The sequence below is a fragment of the Rhinoraja longicauda genome, chromosome 24 (assembly GCF_053455715.1).
Source record: "Rhinoraja longicauda isolate Sanriku21f chromosome 24, sRhiLon1.1, whole genome shotgun sequence".
Taxonomy (NCBI): Eukaryota; Metazoa; Chordata; class Chondrichthyes; order Rajiformes; family Arhynchobatidae; genus Rhinoraja; species Rhinoraja longicauda.
In genome coordinates, this window is record NC_135976.1 from 1078899 (window position 1) to 1100703 (window position 21805).

Here is a 21805-nt window from a genome sequence, read left to right on the forward strand (position 1 = left end):
CAGAGAGTATGGAGAGGGCAACATGTGTGACCACTGCGATGGAGAAGAGAATGGGAGGAATCAAAAGTCGCAAGCAGGTGCAGACATTTCTGGAAACATCAGAGTGATGTTAGTGGTCCAGGAATCTATGTATGAATGTGTGAGCGATCAACTAGGTAAATCAAGTTGGAAAGGGAGTCAAAGTTAGATGAGATCATGAAAGAAGTGTTTGCTGCAACAAATTTGAAATTGGGAATGACATTCAGTAAGATGAAACATAGAAACATAGAAAATAGATGCAGGAGGAGGCCATTTGGCCCTTTGAGCCAGCACCATCATTCATTGTGGTCATGGCTGATCATCCACAATCAGTAACCCATGCCAGCCTTCTCCCCATATCCCTTGATTCCGCTAGCCCCCAGAGCTCTATCTAACTCTCTTTTAAATTTATCCAGTGAATTGGCCTCCTCTGCCCTCTGTGGCAGAGAATTCCACAAATTCACAACTCTCTGGGTGAAAAAGTTTTTTCTCATCTTGGTTTTAAATGGCCTCCCCTTTTTTTTCTTAGACTGTGGCCCCTGGTTCCTGACTCTCTCAACATTGGGAACATTTTTCCTGCATCTAGCTTGTCCAGTCCTTTTATAATTTTATCTGTTTCTATAAAATCCCCTCTCATCCTTGTAAACACCAGTGAATACAAGCCCAGTTTTTCCAATCTTTCCTCATATGACAGTCCCGCCATCCCAGGGATTAACCTCGTGAACCTACGCTGCACTGCCTTAATAGCAAGGATGTCCTTCTTTAAATTAGGAGACCAAAACTGCACACAATACTCCAGATGTGGTCTCACCAGGGCCCTGTACAACTACAGAAGGGTCTCTTTACTCCTATACTCAAATCCTCTTGTTATGAAGGCCAACATTCCATTAGCTTTCTTCACTGCCTGCTGTACCTGCATGTTTACTTTCAGTGACTGGTGTACAAGGACACCCAGGTCTTGTTGCACTTCCCTTTTTCCTCATCTGTCACCATTGAGGTAATAATCTGCCTCCTTGTTCTTGACTCCAAAGTGGATAACCTTACATTTATCTACATTATACTGCATCTGCCATGCATCTGTCCACTCACTCAACCTGTCCAAGTCACCCTGCAACCTCCTAGCATCCTCTTCGCAGTTCACACTATTAGCTTTGTGTCATCTGCAAATTTGCTTGTATTACTTTTAATTCCATCTTCTAAATCATTAATATATATTTTAAATAGTTGCGGCCCCAACACCGAGCCTTGTTGCACTCCACTCGCCACTGCCTGCCATTCTGACAGGGACCCGTTTATCCCCACTCTTTGTTTCCTGTCTGCCGACCAATTCTCTATCCATGTCAATACCCTACCCCCAATACCATGTGCTCTAATTTTGCCCACTAATCCCCTGTGTGGAACCTCATCAAAGGTTTTCTGAATGTCCAGATACACTACAGCCACTGGCTCTCCTTCATCATTTTACTTGTCACATCCTCAAAAAATTCCAGAAGATTAGTCAAGCAGGATTTCCCCTTCATAAATCCACGTTGACTTGGACCAATCCTTTTACTGCTATCCAACTGCAAATTTCTTTCAGTTCCTCTGTCTCCCTGGATCCTCTGTCCTCTAGTACATCTGGGAGATTGTTTGTGTCTTCCTTAGTGAAGACAGAACCAAAGTACCTGTTCAACTCTTCTGCCAATTCCGTGTTTCCCATAATAATTTCACCCATTTCTGCCTTCAAGGGACCCACATTTGTCTTTACTAATCTTTTTCTCTTAACATATCTAAAGGAGCTTTTACTGTCCTTTATATTCTTGGCCAGCTTACCCTCGTACTTCATCTTTTCACCCCGTATTCCCTTTTTGTTTTACCTTCATTTTGTCCGTTGAAAGTTACCCAATCCTCTGGCTTCCCGCTACTATTTGCTGTGTTATACACCTTTTCTTTTAGTTTTATTCCATCCCTAACTTCCCTTGTCAGCCACAGTTGTCTCTTACTGTCCCAAGACCATTTATCGGCAGATAAACCTAATATGCTCTTGCTGAATTTATGGTGCGATGCACATTACGAATTGTGTGAACCAATTATAACAGCTTTGGGTTTGCTTGAAAGCAATTAAGAAATGTTGGTCTTCCCAATGTCCAAAGACCATTCACAGAACATGGAATAATACAGCGCAGGATCAGGCCCATCAGTGCAGACATTCCGGGCCACACATTAATTCATCTCCTTTGCTTGCACGTGATCCATAAACCCTCCATATCCACGTGCCTATCCAAAACCGTCTTCAACACCACTATCGTATCTGCCTCCACCACCAGTGTGCTTCAGGAACTCTCTCTCTCCGTGTACAAAACGTGCCCGCACATATCCTTCCAACTTTGTCTCTCTCGCCTTAAAGCTATGCCCTCCAGTTTTACACATATGAACACTGGGAAAAGGTGTGACTGTCCGCCTATCAATGCCTCTCACAATTTTATATATTTCTCTCAGGTCTTCCCTCAACTTCCGATGCTCCAGGGAAAACAATCCCTGTTTGTCCATAGAGCAGATGAATGGTTGGAAAGGTGATGACAGCTGTGACAACTGAACAGTGTGGGACAGGAACAATGCCTAATGGTGAACAGGTAGAATCCTTCCTGACCTTTCACCATCACCTCCCACAAAGAATGGAATCAGGAAAAATCTGTCCTCAGCCAGGGAAATTTGGGAATCACTGGAATGTAGTGCAGGCTTCCCAGCCACAGGAAGGATGTCATTATGTTGGAAAGCAAACAGAGGAGATTCACCTGGACGGTACCTGGGCTTGTGTTATTGGGAGAGGTTGGATAGGCTGGGAGCGTAGGAAGCCAAGGGGGTGAGCCAATTGTGGTGTACAACATCATGAGGGCATGGGCAAAGTGGTGCTCAGTCTTTTTCCCAGAATAGAGGATTCTAAAACTAGAGGGCAAGAGGGTGAGAGGGGAGAGAATTAAGGACCTCAGGGGCAACTTTTTCACTCAAGAGGGTAGTCTATATCTGGAATGAGCTGCTGGAGGAAGCTATTGAAGCAGATACAATTATGATTTAAAAAAAATATTTAGGCAGATATACTGTGTGGACAGGAAGGTTTATGGGTCAAATGCGGGTAAATGGGACCAGCCCAGTATGCCAACTGGTCAGCATGGAGAAGTTGGGCAGAAGGGCTTGTTTCCGTGCAGCACAGCTCTATGACTCTGACTCTATACATGTCACACAAAGACAAACGCTATTCACACTTCACTGGTGGATATCCAGATTAGTATCACCCAGTGAGGCTGGGTCAAGGTACAACAGTATCCAGGCAATGCCCTGCTCCCGGTCCCTCCCTGACTCACGGGCACCTTCTCCTGATCACTCTGCCATCACCTACACCAGCTAGGCCTCGGCAGGTCTGAGAGACTGTGCCAACACAAGTTCATAGGTGATAGGAGCAGAATAAGGCCATACTGCCCATCAAGTCTACTTCACCATTCAATCATGGCTGATCTGTCTCTCCCTCTCAACCCCCTTCTCCTGCCTTCTCCCCAAACCACCACCACCCTTACTAATCAAGAATCTATCAACCACCTTAAAAAGGAATCAAGGGACATGGGGGAAAAAACAGGAACGGGGTACTGATTTTAGACGATCAGCCTATTTAGATGATCATCCTGCACCTATTTTTCTATGTTTCTATGTTTCTAATTACTGCAGGAGGGGACATCTGTCAAAAATAACCCCTCTCCTTGTTGAGACTGAGCACCGAGCTGCAGGGATGGATGGTTACCTGCAGAGAGCCGGAGGCTGGACATAATGGACCCAACCCAGCTGATCTGCTCGGAGGATGCTCCAAAGACATCCTGCAGCGTCACAAAGAAAATCCCAAAGGTTTTCAGCGTTCCCATCACCAGGACGTTCACCTGCAAAATCAAGATGGAGGAATGACACAATAAAACAATGTCCCAATGCAGCTCTAAATGTGACAGAGCTTCAAATGGCATCTCTTATACCAATGGCCAAGGAGAGCACAGTGACCGGCCTCAGTGCCTACTGTCTGACTGCACTCGCATCCACACCAACAAAGTGCTTTGAGAGCTTGGTTAAGGCTTGAATCATCTCCTGCTTCAGACATGACTCGGATCTGATTCAGGTCCACAGTAGACGTTGTCTCACTGGCTCTCCTCTCGGGTCTGCACCATCTGCATCACACATACTGCAGACTGGTGTTCATCAACTACAGCTCGCTGTTCAACCCTCACATCCCCTCCAAACTCATCAGCAAGCTCCAAGACCAGGGCCTCTGGACCTCCCTTTACAAGTGGATCCTTGGCTTCCTCAGTGCCGGACCTCAATCAGTGCGTATCAGTGCCAACATCTCCTCCTCACTGACCACCAACACAGGGGTAGCTCAGTCCTCTGATCTACTCTCTGCACCCACGACTGTGTGGCTGAGCACAGCTTCAATGCCAACTAGAAATTCACCAATAACACCGCTGGTATTGGCCGAATCACAGGTGGTGATAAGCTAACAGGTTCTTGAACCAACCTGCCATTTAACATGGACTATGGGTCTGTTAAGCTGCTGCAAGCAAGAGTTTCTTTGTTCTGTTAGAAGACAGAGTGCTGGAGTAACTCAGCTGATCAGGCAGCATCTCTGGAGACCATGGATAGACAACATTTCAGGCCAGGAACCTTCTTCAAACTGTTCTTCAGACTTTCAGAAGGGCCAACTAGAAATGTCTCCTATTCTCCTGGGAATGTGTCCTGACCCATTAAGTTACTCCAGCACCTTATGTCTTTTTCTGTAAACCAGCATCTGTGGTTTTGTGTCAGCGTTGTTGCATTGTCGGTACATATGATCATTAAAGGGTCTGTCCCACTTAGGCGATTTTAAGGCGACTGCCGGCGACTAGGCTGTCGCCGACAGTTCGCCGGGTGTCGCTGGCATGATCGTGAGGAGTCTTCCAAGAATCGTAGTGTATCTCGGCGTGTCGCTGAGAAATCATCCGGAGTGAAATTTCTCGGCGACAGCTGGCTTGTCGCCAGGTATCGTTGCTTATTGTGGGCGCTGTCGCATGCTGTCCCCAGGTTTGATTGGTTCTCTTAGATGCAATTAGAAGCACATAATATTAAAATAAGTAAAGGCATTTCAAAATACCATAAAATGCTTGTGTTTAACCAATTTATTTACCGTCAGAACATTTGACAGGTAGATTGGAGGCGACAGTTTGACGGTCAGGTAAGCGTGGGAATTTTTGCGATGTTTATGACCATCAGCCATTACATTTAAAGTGGGCTCCCAACCCAGATATGCAACCCAGAAACCAGATAAGCATCTCCCGTACATTTTCAAAAAATGCCCACACATGTTTCACAAAAATCCACTTAACCACTTTTTAAATTAATTTTTTTAATACAGCTATTAGTAAACTGGAAGTAAATCCAGTTTATGCCTTGTTACAGTGAAGCTTGGTTTTTAAGTAACCCATACAAGATGTTATAGTTCAAAACTCTCAAGTACTTACCGACTTGTCAGTGATTTCAGCGAAAATTAGGACGCTGGAGAAGCATTGACAGCGTGGGAATTTCGCGATGTTTCCGAAGACGGTGTAATCTCAACCTGACTCGGCATTGTCGTGGTCATTGTGGTCGGGTAAAAGACAATTTTGGCGATCTGCTATGACTTTGACAGTCGCCGGCAATCGCCAAAAAAATCGCCTAAGTGGGACAGGCCCTTAAACACTCTGGACTCTTCAAGATTCAAGAGTGTAGTGTTTAACAGAACATTGACATTCTTACCTGCAGCAGCTCAACAGGCCTGTAAACACACTACTCTTTGACATAATAGACCAAAACAATTAATTATTTCCCCCCCAGAGATGGTGCCTAAACTGCTGAGTAACTCCAGAACTTTGTGTCTATCTCAAATAAATGAATAGCCATATCTTGACGGGAAAGCCTGGGAGGATTTTATTCAGGGTGTAATATGGGGAACATCTCACACTTGCTCCAAACGACCTGATTTCAATTCTGCTGAGTCGTAACGCTGGCAAACTGTGGAGCTCGTTGGTGAAGGGGAAGAGAGTTAGAACACACACATGTCTTTGCACGCCGTGGCTCCGGCTAACGTTCTACACCAGCAGCTGGAATACGCTTGGAAACATGTGTCAGACTTAAAAGTCACATGCATCTCCGGAGTCCTTTGCCAGGCCATCAAACAGCTGGATGCAATTTATACCAGGCTGCTGGTTTTGCAGGCTCCAATGGTTTAGTGCGAGCCAGAGCAAGGATCACACAGCTCAGAGTCAACAGGAGATCTCAGCACTAAACCACTGATTGGCCCAGGATCGAGGCAGCCTCCTTCCCCCCTCAATACCTGAAATTCTTTCCTATCCCACATCTTAACGTTCCGCCTCTGTGGCAAAGTCACGAGCCACAGGAAGAAGTTTTATTATATTCCTGGCTGCACTAATCTGGCACGATCTGCATCTGTCAATTAACAGTGAGCCTTGTATTCACCCACAGTAGCTACTTTTTGAGGTCTTTGCTTATTCCAATGGAATATTGATGTTAAGGTCAAGTCACTGTGGAATGTGGCAAGCATGGCAGTATTGTTGTACACACTACTCACACAAACAGCAGGGTAATAATGATAGATTACGGATCATCTGTGTGTTTTTGTGGATAGATATAAGCAAGGTAACTTGGTGATTGGCTTCTGCTTTTCCTCAACTATTAGTGCTTTAATCCACAATGAAATCTATTATCTACTTGGTTGGTAACTCTATCTAAGTCTGTACTAGCAGACTTCACCTGTCAGAGAAAGGTGAAGCCTGTCCAGTTTTAAAAACATACGCGTCAGAGATTGTCTCTACGTTGTGCTGGTGTAAAGGGAGGAATTGGACATTAAACCAACGTAGAGATCAGGAGATAGGATTATACTGATTGGTCCAAGCAAAGTTTGTAAATATATCCAGATGTCAATCACTGATTCCAAGCTAGTCTTTGCCTGATGTGTTATCCTCTCTACATGGCGAGCTTTAGAGATTCAAAGATAAATTCTAGATTCATCAGGCCATTTTATTAAAAGCTTTGAAGCAGAGCCCTCTGCTCTCTGACGTGACAGTGCTGCCATAGACAGCTCTATGCTGTCAGAGAGTCACACAGCACAGAAACAGGCCCTTCAGCCCAACTGGCCCCATCTACACTAGCCCTACCTGCCTGCTCTAACATGACAGTGCTGCCATAGACAGCTCTATGCTGTCAGAGAGTCACACTGCACAGAAACAGGCCCTTCAGCCCAACTGGCCCCATCTACACTAGCCCTACCTGCCTGCTTTAACATGACAGTGCTGCCAACTACGATCAACGGTGGAGGTTCTACCCATGCTCACCCCCAAGATGAGAGGTACATGAGGGGTGAACCCACTGTTGATCACAGGTCAGCACCACTGTTACATCACATCAGATCTATCCACTGACTAAGGTAATAGACACAAGGTAATGGCGGAAAAGTTGGTGCAGTGTGTTTCCTGCAGGATGTGGGAAGACAGGGACGTCGCTGGAGCTTCTGGGAGCTATACCTGCAAGAACTGTGTCCAGGTGCAGCTCCTGAAGGGACGTGTGGTGGAGTTGGAGAGGCAGTTGGATGACCTCAGGGCCATCCGGGAATGCGAGAGTTTCCTCGACAGGATCTATTGTGAGGCTGTCACGCCAAGGGTCCAGGTCGAGCGAAGGTGGGAGACTGTTTCAGGGGGGAGTGGACGAGGACTACAGGAGACCCCAGTGGCTGTGCCTATTGCAAATAGGTATATCCTCTTGGGAACTGTCGGGGCAGGACGTTTCCAGTCCGAGTGGCGGACCTGTTGGCAAGGATACTCGACAGGGGAGACCGAAGTCAGGAAGAGCCGTAGTGGTCGGTGACTCCATCGTCCGAGGGACGGACAGAAGATTCTGTGGCAGCAGGAGGGACTTGAGGATGGTCTGTTGCCTCCCTGGTGCCAGGGTTCAACACATCACGGACCGGCTTCAGAAAATCCTAGTGAGGGAAGGCGATCAACCTGAAGTCGTTGTGCATGTGGGCACGAATGATGTCGGGCGGAAGAGGAAGGAGGTGCTACAGCGGGAGTTTAGAGAGTTGGGAAAAACACTGAGAAGTAGGACGTCGAAGGTGGTTATCTCTGGACTGCTACCGGTACCTCGTGCTGGTGAGGCCAGGAACAGAGAGATAGAGGGTATGAATTTATGGCTGAGGGACTGGTGCAGAGAGCAGGGATTTAGATTTCTGGACCACTGGGATCTCTTCTGGGCTAGGGGTGACTTGTACAAAAGGGACGGGTTACATCTTAACAGCAGGGGGACAAACATTCTGGCAGGAAGGTTTGCTAGTGTGACACCTGTGGCTTTAAACTAAGTAGTGGGGGGGAGGGGTTAACAAATTGTGAATATGAACATGAGGTAAAAAAAAGGGAATACAGGAGATATTGCAAAAGACTCTCGGAAGAATGGGAACAGAAGTTTTAGAGGGGAAAAGAAATTAAGGGCAGGGCCAATTGTGACCGATGTGAGAGGGGAGGTAAATACAGAAGTTAAAGTGTTGTACTTAAATGCGCATAGTATAAAAAATAAAGTGGATGAGCTTGAGGCTCAGTTAGTCATGGGCAAGTATGATGTTGTAGGGATCACTGAGACATGGCTACAAGAGGACCAGGGCTGGGAACTGAATATTCAGGGGTACACAACGTATAGAAAAGACAGACAGGTGGGCAGAGGGGGTGGGATTGCTCTGATGGTAAGGAATGATATTCATTCCCTTGCAAGGGGTGACATAGAATCAGGAGATGTTGAATCAGTATGGATAGAAATGAGAAATTGTAAGGGTAAAAAGACCCTAATGGGAGTTATCTATAGGCCCCCAAACAGTAGCCTTGACATAGGGTGCAAGTTGAATCAGGAGATCAAATTGGCGTGTCAAAAATGTAATCCAAGGTGGTTATGGGAGATTTCAACATGCAGGTAGACTGGGAAAATCAGGTTGGAAATGGACCCCAGGAAAGAGAGTTTGTAGAGTGCCTTCGAGATGGATTCTTAGAACAGCTTGTACTGGAGCCTACCAGGGAGAAGGCAATTCTGGATTTAGTGTTGTGTAATGATCCTGATCTGATAAGGGGACTAGAGGTAAAAGAGCCATTAGGAGGCAGTGATCACAACATGATAAGTTTTACTCTGCAAATGGAAAGGCAGAAGGGAAAATCGGAAGTGTCAGTATTACAGTATAGCAAAGGGGATTGCAGAGGCATGAGGCAGGAGCTGGCCAAAATTGACTGGAAGGAGGCCCTAGCAGGGAAGACGGTAGAACAGCAATGGCAGGTATTCCTGGGAATAATACAGAGGTTGCAGGATCAATTTATTCCAAAGAGGTGGAAAGACTCTAAGGGGAGTAAGAGACACCTGTGGCTGACAAGGGAAGTCAGGGACAGCATAAAAATTAAGGAGAGGAAGTATAACATAGCAAAGAAGAGTGGGAAGACAGAGGATTGGGACTCTTTTAAAGAGCAACAAAAGTTAACTAAAAAGGCAATACGGGGAGAAAAGATGAGGTACGAGGGTAAACTAGCCAATAATATAAAGGAGGATAGCAAAAGCTTTTTTAGGTACGTGAAGAGGAAAAAAATAGTCAAGGCAAATGTGGGTCCCTTGAAGACAGCAGCAGGGGAATTTATTATGGGGAACAAAGAAATGGCAGACGAGTTAAACCGTTACTTTGGATCTGTCTTCACTGAGGAAGATACACACAATCTCCCAAATGTTCTAGGGGCCGGAGAACCTAGGGTGATGGAGGAACTGAAGGAAATCCACATTAGGCAGGAAATGGTTTTGGGTAGACTGATGGGACTGAAGGCTGATAAATCCCCAGGGCCTGATGGTCTGCATCCCAGGGTACTTAAGGAGGTGGCTCTAGAAATAGTGGAAGCATTGGAGATCATTTTTCAATGTTCTATAGATTCAGGATCAGTTCCTGTGGATTGGAGGATAGCAAATGTTATCCCACTTTTTAAGAAAGGAGGGAGAGAGAAAATGGGTAATTATAGACCAGTTAGTCTGACATCAGTGGTGGGGAAGATGCTGGAGTCAATTATAAAAGACGAAATTGCTGAGCATTTGGATAGCGGTAACAGGATCATTCCGAGTCAGCATGGATTTACGAAGGGGAAATCATGCTTGACAAATCTACTGGAATTTTTTGAGGATGTAACTAGGAAAATTGACAGGGGAGAGTTAGTGGATGTGATGTACCTCGACTTTCAGAAAGCCTTCGACAAGGTCCCACATAGGAGATTAGTGGGCAAAATTAGGGCACATGGTATTGGGGGTAGGGTACTGACATGGATAGAAAATTGGTTGACAGACAGAAAGCAAAGAGTGGGGATAAATGGGTCCCTTTCTGAATGGGAGGCAGTGACCAGTGGGGTACCGCAAGGTTCGGTGCTGGGACCCCAGCTATTTACGATATACATTAATGACTTAGACGAAGGGATTAAAAGTACCATTAGCAAATTTGCAGATGATACTAAGCTGGGGGTAGTGTGAATTGTGAGGAAGATGCAATAAGGCTGCAGGGTGACTTGGACAGGTTGTGTGAGTGGGCGGATACATGGCAGATACAGTTTAATGTAGATAAGTGTGAGGTTATTCACTTTGGAAGTAAGAATAGAAAGGCAGATTATTATCTGAATGATGTCAAGTTAGGAGGAGGGGGAGTTCAACGAGATCTGGGTGTCCTAGTGCATCAGTCAATGAAAGGAAGCATGCAGGTACAGCAGGCAGTGAAGAAAGCCAATGGAATGTTGGCCTTCATAACAAGAGGAGTTGAGTATAGGAGCAAAGAGGTCCTTCTACAGTTGTACCGGGCCCTGGTGAGACCGCACCTGGAGTACTGTGTGCAGTTTTGGTCTCCAAATTTGAGGAAGGATATTCTTGCTATGGAGGGCGTGCAGCGTAGGTTCACTAGGTTAATTCCCGGAATGGCGGGATTGTCGTATGTTGAAAGGCTGGAGCGATTGGGCTTGTATACACTGGAATTTAGAAGGATGAGGGGGGATCTTATTGAAACATATAAGATAATTAGGGGATTGGACACATTAGAAGCAGGAAACATGTTCCCAATGTTGGGGGAGTCCAGAACAAGGGGCAACAGTTTAAGAATAAGGGGTAGGCCATTTAGAACGGAGATGAGGAAGAACTTTTTCAGTCAGAGAGTGGTGAAGGTGTGGATTTCTCTGCCTCAGAAGGCAGTGGAGACCAGTTCGTTGGATGCTTTCAAGAGAGAGCTGGATAGAGCTCTTAAGGATAGCGAAGTGAGGGGGTATGGGGAGAAGGCAGGAACGGGGTACTGATTGAGAGTGATCAGCCATGATCGCATTGAATGGCGGTGCTGGCTCGAAGGGCTGAATGGCCTACTCCTGCACCTATTGTCTATTGTCTATTGCCTATTGTCTAACAATGCAATGAACTCCTCAATCCAGAACAGGCAAAACAAAGAAGAACTTGCAGTTGAGAGAGGGTGTAAGAAACTACAGTGGCCCCAGCCTGCCAGCCTACTGTCTGAAGAAGTATCCCGACCCGAGTCATCATCTGTCCACTCCCTCCACAGATGCTGCTTGACCCATCGAGTTCTCCAGCACTCGGTGTTTGGCTCCAAAGCTTGCAGCTGAAGTCGTAGTATGTTACAAGTAGTGTCTCTGTAGTCATTATCAGAGAGTTTGATAGCAATCTGCAGTCAAACTGGGTGTGTGGATCGATGGTTTGCTGACGGCATTGGCAAAGAAAAGTGGCTTTTAGGAGCCCCTTAAAGAAGGAGAGAAGTAATGAGACGGAAGTGTTTGTGGAGGGAATTAAAGAGCTTAAGGCCTTAGCAACTGAAGGCACAATGGCCAGTGGTCAGGGATTAACGTCCAGCCACATGCGTGACTGGAGCGGGTCACAGCGAAGGGGAGGGCGAGCTCATGCAGGGACGTGGACACAAAGGGAACTTTATACTCACTGCACAAGAAGCAAGAGGACCAGCACACCCCAGATGGTGGATGTGTGGGATTTGGGGCAAATTAAGACAGCAACATTGTGTGATTTTATCGATATCTGAGGCTGGGAGTTAGTCAGAGAATGTCCAGTATAGATGTGATGGGAGACGTGCATAAGGATTCAGCAACAGATAAAGACAGAAGCCTCATTTTGACAAAGTGCCGTTCAAAGCTTCATGTCATCCCAAAGCATTTAGTCATAGAGTCACACAGCACAGAAACAAGCCCTTCAGCCCAACTGGGCCCCATCTACACTAGTCCTACCTGCCTGCATTTGGCCCATATCTCTGGGTCATGATGGCAATGTAGTAATCTGATGCTTTGTTGTTTTGGAGTTGATGTGAGGCTAATGTTTTGACGGTATCCTCTCTAACATCCACACTTGTCTCGCAGTTACACTTGTCATAGGTTGACGTTTTAGCAGTTCGCAGGTTTGTAAATAATTTGCAAGAAAACTTATTTTGCTCAAACAAAAAGCATCAGTTTCGCATTATTTGCCAATTACTACTAAGTATACACTATAACTATATATTGCTTCCAGAGCCTCTGAACTAAATGTGGACGTTTACTTTCCTTTGATGGGATACAAATTGGGTGGAAGTTCGGTCTGTTTTGCGGGGCTGTGGGGAATGGTCGTGACGTGGCAGTCTAGAGAGAGAGTCCTGCCCTGGACCCCCGTGTGAATGTTGCCCTCTGGTCTGCAGAGAATGGCCTGGCGCAGCTACACAAGTGGAGGGGAAGGAACCATGACAACAGCGCTGTACGGAGCTCACAATGGCTGCCAACTCACCCCAAGGGACGGTGGACTTGCCAAAGACGCTGCCATGGAGACTGTACCCTTTGAGTCAATACCTGGTGTTGCGTGGTGAATGAGAATGGGCCGGGACAGTGCTGTAGATTAATGTGCTGCTGCTTCCCTCCCACATTAAAACATCGCCTCAACTTTTCAATTAGAAGCACTTTAAACCATCCTGACATACTGTTACCAGTGCTTACAATGTGGCTCGAGTCAGAGCCTTTGGGCAACGTACCATTGTCTGGACAATTCTTTACCACACTTCAAAATACTTTGTAGAGTTTATAAAGAAGTAGCATTTGGCGTGGGGAAGTGTTACAGAGAGGGATGGTGTTGGCACAGGCAGAGTGGGGTGTGAGACGATGTTGGCATGGTGGCACAGTGAGAGGGTAGTCAAGCACGTGTGAGTAGAGTGTCGCAGTGTGAAGATGCAGACAGGGTGCTATGTTAGAGAGGATACAGACACAGACACATGATTAGAGAGTTGCAGTGTGAGGATGCAGTGCTGCCGGATCTCACTGGGCACCATCACCTCTGCAAAAAAAACAAAATAAACAGAGGGGAATTTTAACTAGCGGGGAATTTAACAGCTCCGGCCTCTCTGGCACCAGCGACAGCTCTGGCACCAGCGACAGCTCTGGCACCAGCGACAGCTCTGGCACCAGCGACAGCTCTGGCACCAGCGACAGCTCTGGCACCAGCGACAGCTCTGGCACCAGCGACAGCTCTGGCACCAGCGACAGCTCTGGCTCCTAAACATTAGCACTGTAACACTGGGTGCTGCTATGCTAGAGAGGATACAGACAGACAGGTGTAATCAGAATGTAACTGAGGGAGAATACAGAGTGCGGACAGAGTCACCTGTGAGAGGATGTGGACAGACAGGAGCAGAAGGTGTCAGTGAGAGAACACAGTAAGTGTGAGCAGAGTGTAATAGTGAGGGAGAAACCCAGGAGAGCTGGGTGTAAAGGAGGGATTGGTAGTGAGACGGAGTGGTGTACAAGGGAGATGTGATGAGGGCAGGTGTGAGTACAATGTCCCGCACTAAGGAGGGTGTGCACGAAGTGTACGTGTACGTGTACACGTGAGGGAGTGTGCGAGCAGACGCGCACGTGTACACGGGAGGGAGTGTGCGAGCAGACAGAGGCACGTGTACTCGTGAGGGAGTGTGCAAACAGACAGAGGCACGTGTACTCGTGAGGGAGTGTGCAAACAGACACACACGTGTACACGTGAGGGAGTGTGCGAGCAGACATGCAATTGTACTCGCGAGGGAGTGTGCGAGCAGACAGAGGCACGTGTACTCGTGAGGGAGTGTGCGAGCAGACAGAGGCACGTGTACTCGTGAGGGAGTGTGCGAACAGACGCGCACATGTACACGTGAGGGGTGTGCGAGCAGGCATGCGCGTGTACACGTGAGGGAGTGTGCGAGCAGACAGGCACGTGTACACGTGAGGGAGTGTGCGAGCAGACAGGAACGTGTACACGTGAGGGAGTGTGCAAACAGACAGAGGCACATGTACACGTGAGAGAGTGTGCGAACAGGCATGCGCGTGTACTCGTGAGGGAGTGTGTGAGCAGGCACAAGCGTGCCTGCCTTCTCCCCTTTGTCATGGGGAGAAGGCAGGCATGGGTTACTGATTGTGGATGACCAGCCATGATCACAATGAATGGCGGTGCTGGCTCGAAGGGCTGAATGGCCTCCTCCTGCACCTATTTTCTAGGTTTCTAGAAGCTGAAGTTTTCTATGTGTCTGAAGAAGGGTCTCGACCCGAAACGTCACCCATTCTTTCTCTCCTGAGATGCTGCCTGACCCGCTGAGTTACTCCAGCATTTTGTGATACCTTCTATGTTTCTATGTGTACTCGTGTGGGCGTTAGCGGAGAGTGTGAGGAGGGAGGGAGAGTGTACAAGAAGCTGAGAGTGGCTGACACACAGGTGTGGGAAGCTGGTGAAGAAGCACTCCTTGCTGTCTGCAGCAATCCAGCAGTTTACATTATACGCGGCACTCTGGCCCGACCAAGCTGCCCATTCCAGCGTCATGGCAGTGGGAGACACCTGGAAACTCACTGCCACCTAAATATGTATCCAATTAGCTTTGAGTACAAGTATTGTATCTGTTCACAACCCCAACAGGCAATGCATTCCAGTTCATACCAAATCACTTTATTTCTAATTATTTTGCCAATTTACCTTAAATATCTCTTTATTGAAAATGGATCTCTCTGTGGCTAGAATCAGCTGTTTATCTTTATTCTAAGTAAACACTGCATCATTTTGAACACTCCTATCCGCTCTCCCGTGTCTGAACACAATGGTAGTTTTTCCAGCTTCTACCATACAGTCACAGAGGAGAGTCACAGGCCACTCGGCTCAACACGTCCAAGATGTCCTATCTAGGTTGCACCTACCTGCCCACATTTGGCCCATATATCCCTCTAAACCTGAACTATCTATCATGTACCAAATGTCTTTTAAATGTTGTTATTGTACTTGCTTCAACATTTCCCTTTGACATTTACCTCCAATTCCTTGACAACCAATCTGAAATATACGTACAATTTGTTTCTGACCCAATTTGGCCTAAGTGGTGATTCAGAAACACTGAGGAATTTGATTTAGAGAAAGATAATCCCTTTTTGAGGTCATTTGACCAGTGAGTTAATGAAAATTCCTCTTCCTGTTCCCAGGAGGCCAAATCACTTGTGGCTCAGATTTGTAAATTCTCTGACACTAAACTAAAAGTCCTTTAAGCATAGCCCAAAACCAGATGGGATAAAACCACAAAGTGTGGCGAGAGGGGTGATTAGTCTTCCGAAGAAGGCCATATTTAACTTCAGCTTTGAGAAATTAGTGGGCTCTCCCACATGTGTGGGTTTGCAGGTGAATTGCCCCCAGTGTGTGGGGAGTGGATGAGAAAGTGGGATAACATGGAACTAGTGTGAACGGTGGTCGATGGTCAGCATGGACCTGGTGGGCTGAAGGGCCTGTTTCCACTCTGTATGAATAACCTAAATTAAATATCAGATCCTAAAACAATAAATCACTTCCTCCACGAAGGTCTGATTGTAATCACGTAAAGCCCTTTTGCTGATTGGATGGCATGCAAAGAAAAAGCTTTTCACTGTACCTTGGCACACATGACAGTAATAAACCCAACAATAACGGTGTTATAGAGTGGATGGAACGGCCTTCCTTACCAGAAAGAAGTGGGCTACAATCATCCAGCCCCAGCCTCCGTCCGGTGGGCTGACGTATCTCTTCCCCCTCTGACCCTGAGCCTTCGCCTCCCTTGCCTTGTCCATGTTCTCTCGACAGATGCCCAGAACAAACCGTAGCTTCTCCAGACCCCTGCAATTAATCAACAGAGGGCTTGTGATTCTATGCAAAGTAACACAAAGTATCAGGATTCAAACACACAAAAACAGCTTGCATGGGACCCGTCTCTCACCAAATTCATTGTTCGCTGGTGAGGTGAGGTGAGGTGAGGGGAGGTGAGGGGAGGTGAGGTGAGGTGAGGTGAGGTGAGGTGAGGTGAGGTGAGGTGAGGTGAGGTGAGGTGAGGTGAGGTGAGGGGAGGTGAGGGGAGTTGAGGGGAGGTGAGGGGAGGGGAGGGGAGGGGAGGTGAGGGAGGTGAGGGATGGGAGGGGAGGTGAGGGAGGGGAGGTGAGGGGAGGAGAGGGAGGGGAGGTGAGGGGGAGAGGTGAGGGAGGGGAGGTGAGGGGAGGGGAGGGGAGGGGAGGTGAGGTGAGGTGAGGTGAGGTGAGGTGAGGTGAGGTGAGGTGAGGTGAGGGAGGGGAGGTGAGGGGAGGAGAGGGAGGGGAGGTGAGGGGGAGAGGTGAGGGAGGGGAGGTGAGGGGAGGGGAGGTGAGGGGAGGGGAGGGGAGGTGAGGTGAGGTGAGGTGAGGTGAGGTGAGGTGAGGTGAGGTGAGGTGAGGTGAGGGGAGGGGAGGTGAGGTGAGGTGAGGTGAGGTGAGGTGAGGGAGGGGAGGTGAGGGAGGGGAGGTGAGGGAGGTGAGGGATGGGAGGGGAGGTGAGGGAGGGGAGGTGAGGGGAGGAGAGAGAGGGGAGGGGAGGTGAGGGGGAGAGGTGAGGGAGGGGAGGTGAGGGAGGTGAGGTGAGGGAGGGGTGGTGAGGGGGAGGTGGGGAGGGGAGGGGAGGGATGGGGAGGTGAGGTGAGGGGGGGAGGTGAGGGAGGGGAGGTGAGGGATGGGAGGGGAGGTGAGGGGGGGAGGTGAGGGAGGGGAGGTGAGGGATGGGAGGGGAGGTGAGGGAGGGGAGGTGAGGGATGGGAGGGGAGGTGATGGAGGGGAGGTGATGGAGGAGAGGGCAGGGGAGGGAGGAAGGGGGAGGGGAGGGGGAGGGAGAGGGGGGAGGGGGGAGGGGGGAGGGGGGAGGGGGGAGGGGAGGGGAGGAGAGGGATGGGGTGGGATGGATAAAGCAATACAATTAAATGGAAGGGTTTGGTTGAGGTTTGGGGAATAAATGATTTGGTGGTAACTGGGATGGACTCCAGATGACAGCAAGATTTCTAGACTTTTCTAACCCAGTAATATAAAATAATATTTTTATTTTGACCGAGTCCAATCAATGGAAGAAGTGAGTTAAACTGAGCCAGTCTTGCTCTACATGGGGAGCTGGGGAGCTGGTGTGCCACTCACAGTGGTACAGTAATCAACCCATGTTCCTGCATGCCAGTCGATACAACCCAGCGAGGGTGTTGCTCGTGGGTGGGCCACCCTGAATGTTAAAATCGATGTCGCTGACACAACAAACTCTGACGAGGCTGCCATTAAACCAGGCGATGCTGCAGATATTTGGCAGTTGTGTCAGTGTCCAGGACAGGGAACCTACGGGGAGATACTTCAGATGTGCCATGGAAAGGTAGACCCTTTTGCAAGAGTTTATCTGTGTCCCTCAGTCATTTTCAGATCTCCGGAGTTTAACTGAGTGATAGTTTTCAAGAGAGAGTTGGATTTAGCTCTTTGGGCTGACAGAATCAAGGGATTTAGGGATAAAGCAGGAACGGCATACTGATTTTAGATGATCAGCCATGATCATATTGAATGGTGGTGCTGGCTCGAAGGGCCGAGTGGCCTACTCCTGCTATATTTTTCTATGTTTCTATGCTTTGCTAAAAGGCGAGATCTCGTTGGTCGGATGCTCTCAGAGCCCTTGGCCAATTTGGAATTTACTGAAGGTTCGTGGCGATTATCCTGGTAGGGTCTTTGTTAGAAACATAGAAAATAGGTGCAGGAGGAGGCCATTCGGCCCTTCGAGCCAGCACCGTCATTCATTGTGATCATGGCTGATCATCCACCACCAGTAACCTGTGCCTGCCTTCTCCCCATATCCCTTGATTCCACTAGCCCCCAGAGTTCTATCTAACTCTCTCTTAAATCCATCCAGTGATTTGGCCTCCACTGCCCTCTGTGGCAGAGAATTCCACAAATTCACAACTCTCTGGGTGAAAAAGTTTCTTCTCACCTCAGTTTTAAATGGCCTCCCCTTTATTCTAAGACTGTGGCCCCTGGTTCTGGACTCCCCCAACATTGGGAACATTTTTCCTGCATCTAGCTTGTCCAGTCCTTTTATAATTTTATATGTCTCTATAAGATCCTCTCTCATCCTTCTAAACTCCAATGAATACATGCCTAGTCTTTTCAATCTTTCCTCATATGACAGTCCCGCCATCCCAGGGATCAATCTTGTGAACCTACCTCAATTACAAGGATGTCCTTCCTCAATTAGGAGACCAAAACTGTACACAATACTCCAGATGTGGTCTTACCAGGGCCTTATACAACTGCAGAAGAACCTCTTTGCTCCTATACTAAAATCCTCTTGTTATGAAGGCCAACATTCCATTAGCTTTCTTCACTGCCTGCTGTACCTGCACGCCAACTTTCAGTGACTGGTGTACAAGGACACCCAGGACTCGCTGCACCTCCCCCTTACCTAACCTGACACCATTGAGATAATATTCTGCCGCCAAAGTGGATAACTGCCCACTCACTCAACCTGCCCACTCACTCAACCTGTCCAGGTCACCCTGCAACCTCCTAACATCCTCTTCACAGTTTACACTGCCACCCAGCTTTGTGTCATCTGCAAACTTGCTAGTGTTGCTTCTAATTCGCTCTTCCAAATCATTAATTTATAATCATTAATATAACAGCAGTTTCCCTGCTGTAAGAGGCACAGTGCTTTTGGAATGGACTCACCTGTTGCTCTCCTGTCAAGGCTAGATATGTGAGGTGTTCAGTGAGGGAGGCTCGCTTCGCTGCACGTCTACTCATTATTTTTCATTACTCAGATAGTCCACTTCATCAGACTTCAGGCTGGGTGAGACATTCCATCTCTACACACGTCGAACCTACAGGGGAGGCAATGCAAAGTGCTTTAGTGCTTTGAAAATGAGGGACCGCTCTCAGTGGAGTCCACACTCATGAGACACGACAGAAAAAGGAGATAGTTTAACCTGAATGTAAAGTCTTGGGGTCATGAGAGTCCACACTGGCCTGCCAAGCCCAAACTGATCACCAAATATCCCTCTGCATTGATCCTGCATCCCTATCTAGAATGAAACACGACTCTCGACTCATCTGCACACTTGGGGCAACTTAGAGAAGTCTCGTCGGGGCAGCACAGTGGCACAGCAGTAGAGTTGCTGCCTTACAGCACCAGAGACCAGGTTTGATCCCGACTATACGTGCTGTCTGTATGGAGTTTGTTCGTTCTCCCAGTGACCGTTTTCTCCAAGTGCTCTGGTTTCCTCCCACACTCCAAAGATGTACAAGTTCGTAGGTGAATTGTCCCCAGTGTGTAGGATAGTGTGAGTGTATGGTTATTGCTGGTCAGCACAGAATCGGTGGGCCAAAGGGCCTGTTTCCGCGCTGTACCTCTAAACTAAACTCAAACTAAAGTCTATCAACCTGAGGACCCATGTGGCTTTGGGATTTGGGATGAAACTGGGGGAAAGACATGCAGTCAGACACTCCGCACAGACAGCTGCCAAGATCGAGATGGAACCTGCCATAGGTTGCGGCTGTGAAGGATAGACTCTGTTAGTTTTGTCACCCTACAAACTTTCAGCAATGGGTCAAATATTACTCCAACTACCCTGAGGAACTGTACATTCGTTTTTAATCTATTGGAAGATTTTTATGATATGCTTTGACAATTTATATTAAAACTGTTTGAACAAAAATAAGGAATAGTATTCAAGCCCTAATATTGGATCGATCACACACTGCAATGTTCATGTTGCAATATGTGAACTATTGTTTGGCCCATCTTGTAGATACGGGGTCTTTGAAAGTTCACACCAATTATTTCCAATCCTCCACTATTTTATTGTCTTTATTGTTAAGCTGTTCCTTTCGCAGAAACATTAAACAATTAAAATGGTGATCAAAGGCATTGTAGAGGGTTCTGAGAATCTTCCCAGTGATGTGAGGCAATGTGGTACAATGATCCAAGATGTCTCCTGAAGCATCTGAACAACACGTGCAGTCAATTACACTGTGGCTGTCAAACTCTTGCCTTTGAGTCAAACATTTCCTGCATAACTGGTGAGCAATCAGAGTCCTCCTCATGGAATACGTCTCCTTGGACACTTATTCCCAAATGGGCAACAGATGGCCTTATGGAATAGATTATACCAGAGGGCTTGGACCCACAGTGACCAAACGTACCCATGGTGCAAGCTGCCATCTTGTAAGTAAGTGCACATTGAATGTATCTGAGGCTTCATTGAACCTGGGCTTCTGCTCCCTCTCCTTTGTGGCAATATTGGCCAAACATTGTTTCTCTGTCAGAAGTTGTCTTTAGAAGGGTCCTGACCTGAAAACATCACCCATCCTTTATCTCTAGAGATACTGCATGACCTGCTGAGTTACTCCAGCAGTTTGTGCCTATCTTTGCTATAAAGCAGCACCAGCAATTCTTTGTTTTCACTCCCGCCTGCAGTTTCAAAGCATTATACCATCAAATGCAGAAAATGGGACTAGCCCAGCATGTCAACTTGGTGATAATAGACAAGAAGTGCTAAAGGGCCTGTTTCTGTGCCGTACAGCTCTATGATCCTATGAATCTACAATCATATTATACCAAAAACCCCTGGATACATCTCTCCCCACTACCAGACCATTTCCTGGAGTTTCTGCCATACCCCCTTAATGTTTTCGTTTTGAGTTTAGAGATGCAGCATGGAAACTACAACTCTGGTGCTGTACGGCAGCAACTCTACCTCTGCACTGTAGTGTCCCCCCATTCATTATTGTCACATGTACCATGTACAGTGAAATGCTTTGTTTTGCATGCTACCCAATCAGATCAGATATAATATACAGGGATACAATCAGTTCAAACTCATGTGCAACAGGTAGAGCAGAGAGGGAGATAGAGTGCAGAATCTAGTTCCCAGCAATGTAGTAGGTATATCTCAGCATCTGTTGGTGGGCGTATGGAATAACCTGCTGGAGGAAGAAGTTCAGCCAGGTACCATCGCAACATTTGAGAAACATTTAGACAGGTATGTGGATAAAATAGGTTTTGAGGGATATGGGCTAAACACTGGGCCTAGTGTAGATGGGACATGTTGGGCCAAAGGGCTTCCACGCTGCATGACATTATGGCTCTAAATCATCATTGCTACTTTTATAATCTTTTAACCATACAAGTGGCTCCCTGGTTGGTGTTCCATCCTTCTTCCTCCATGAATAATGTCGTTGCAAACTCCACTGATAGTATTTTAGCTGAGATAAAGTCTAATTGAACCACCAGTCAATGGTGTTTGTGATGTGGTGACTATCATGATCGGCGTGCTTTTGACACGATGATCTTCATCATTCATGGAATTGAGTAGTTAGGATGTTGTGTTATTGTTGTACAAGACCTAAGTGGGGCCCTATTGGAGGATTAT

General features: G+C 47.3%; 1 protein-coding gene across 4 annotated transcripts in view; it reads right to left on the reverse strand.

Annotated features, from left to right (window-relative positions):
• Positions 1–21805, reverse strand: part of slc16a4 (solute carrier family 16 member 4) — a 100135-nt gene that overhangs the window by 40858 nt on the left and 37472 nt on the right. For all 4 annotated transcript variants that reach the window (XM_078420526.1, XM_078420524.1, XM_078420523.1 and 1 more), the window contains exons 2-4: positions 19104–19255; positions 16080–16230; positions 3791–3923 (exon numbers count right to left, since the gene is read on the reverse strand). In XM_078420526.1, the coding sequence (XP_078276652.1) occupies positions 3791–3923; positions 16080–16184 (238 nt within the window). In that variant the 5' untranslated portion in view covers positions 16185–16230; positions 19104–19255. The remainder of the gene's footprint in view (positions 1–3790; positions 3924–16079; positions 16231–19103; positions 19256–21805) is intronic.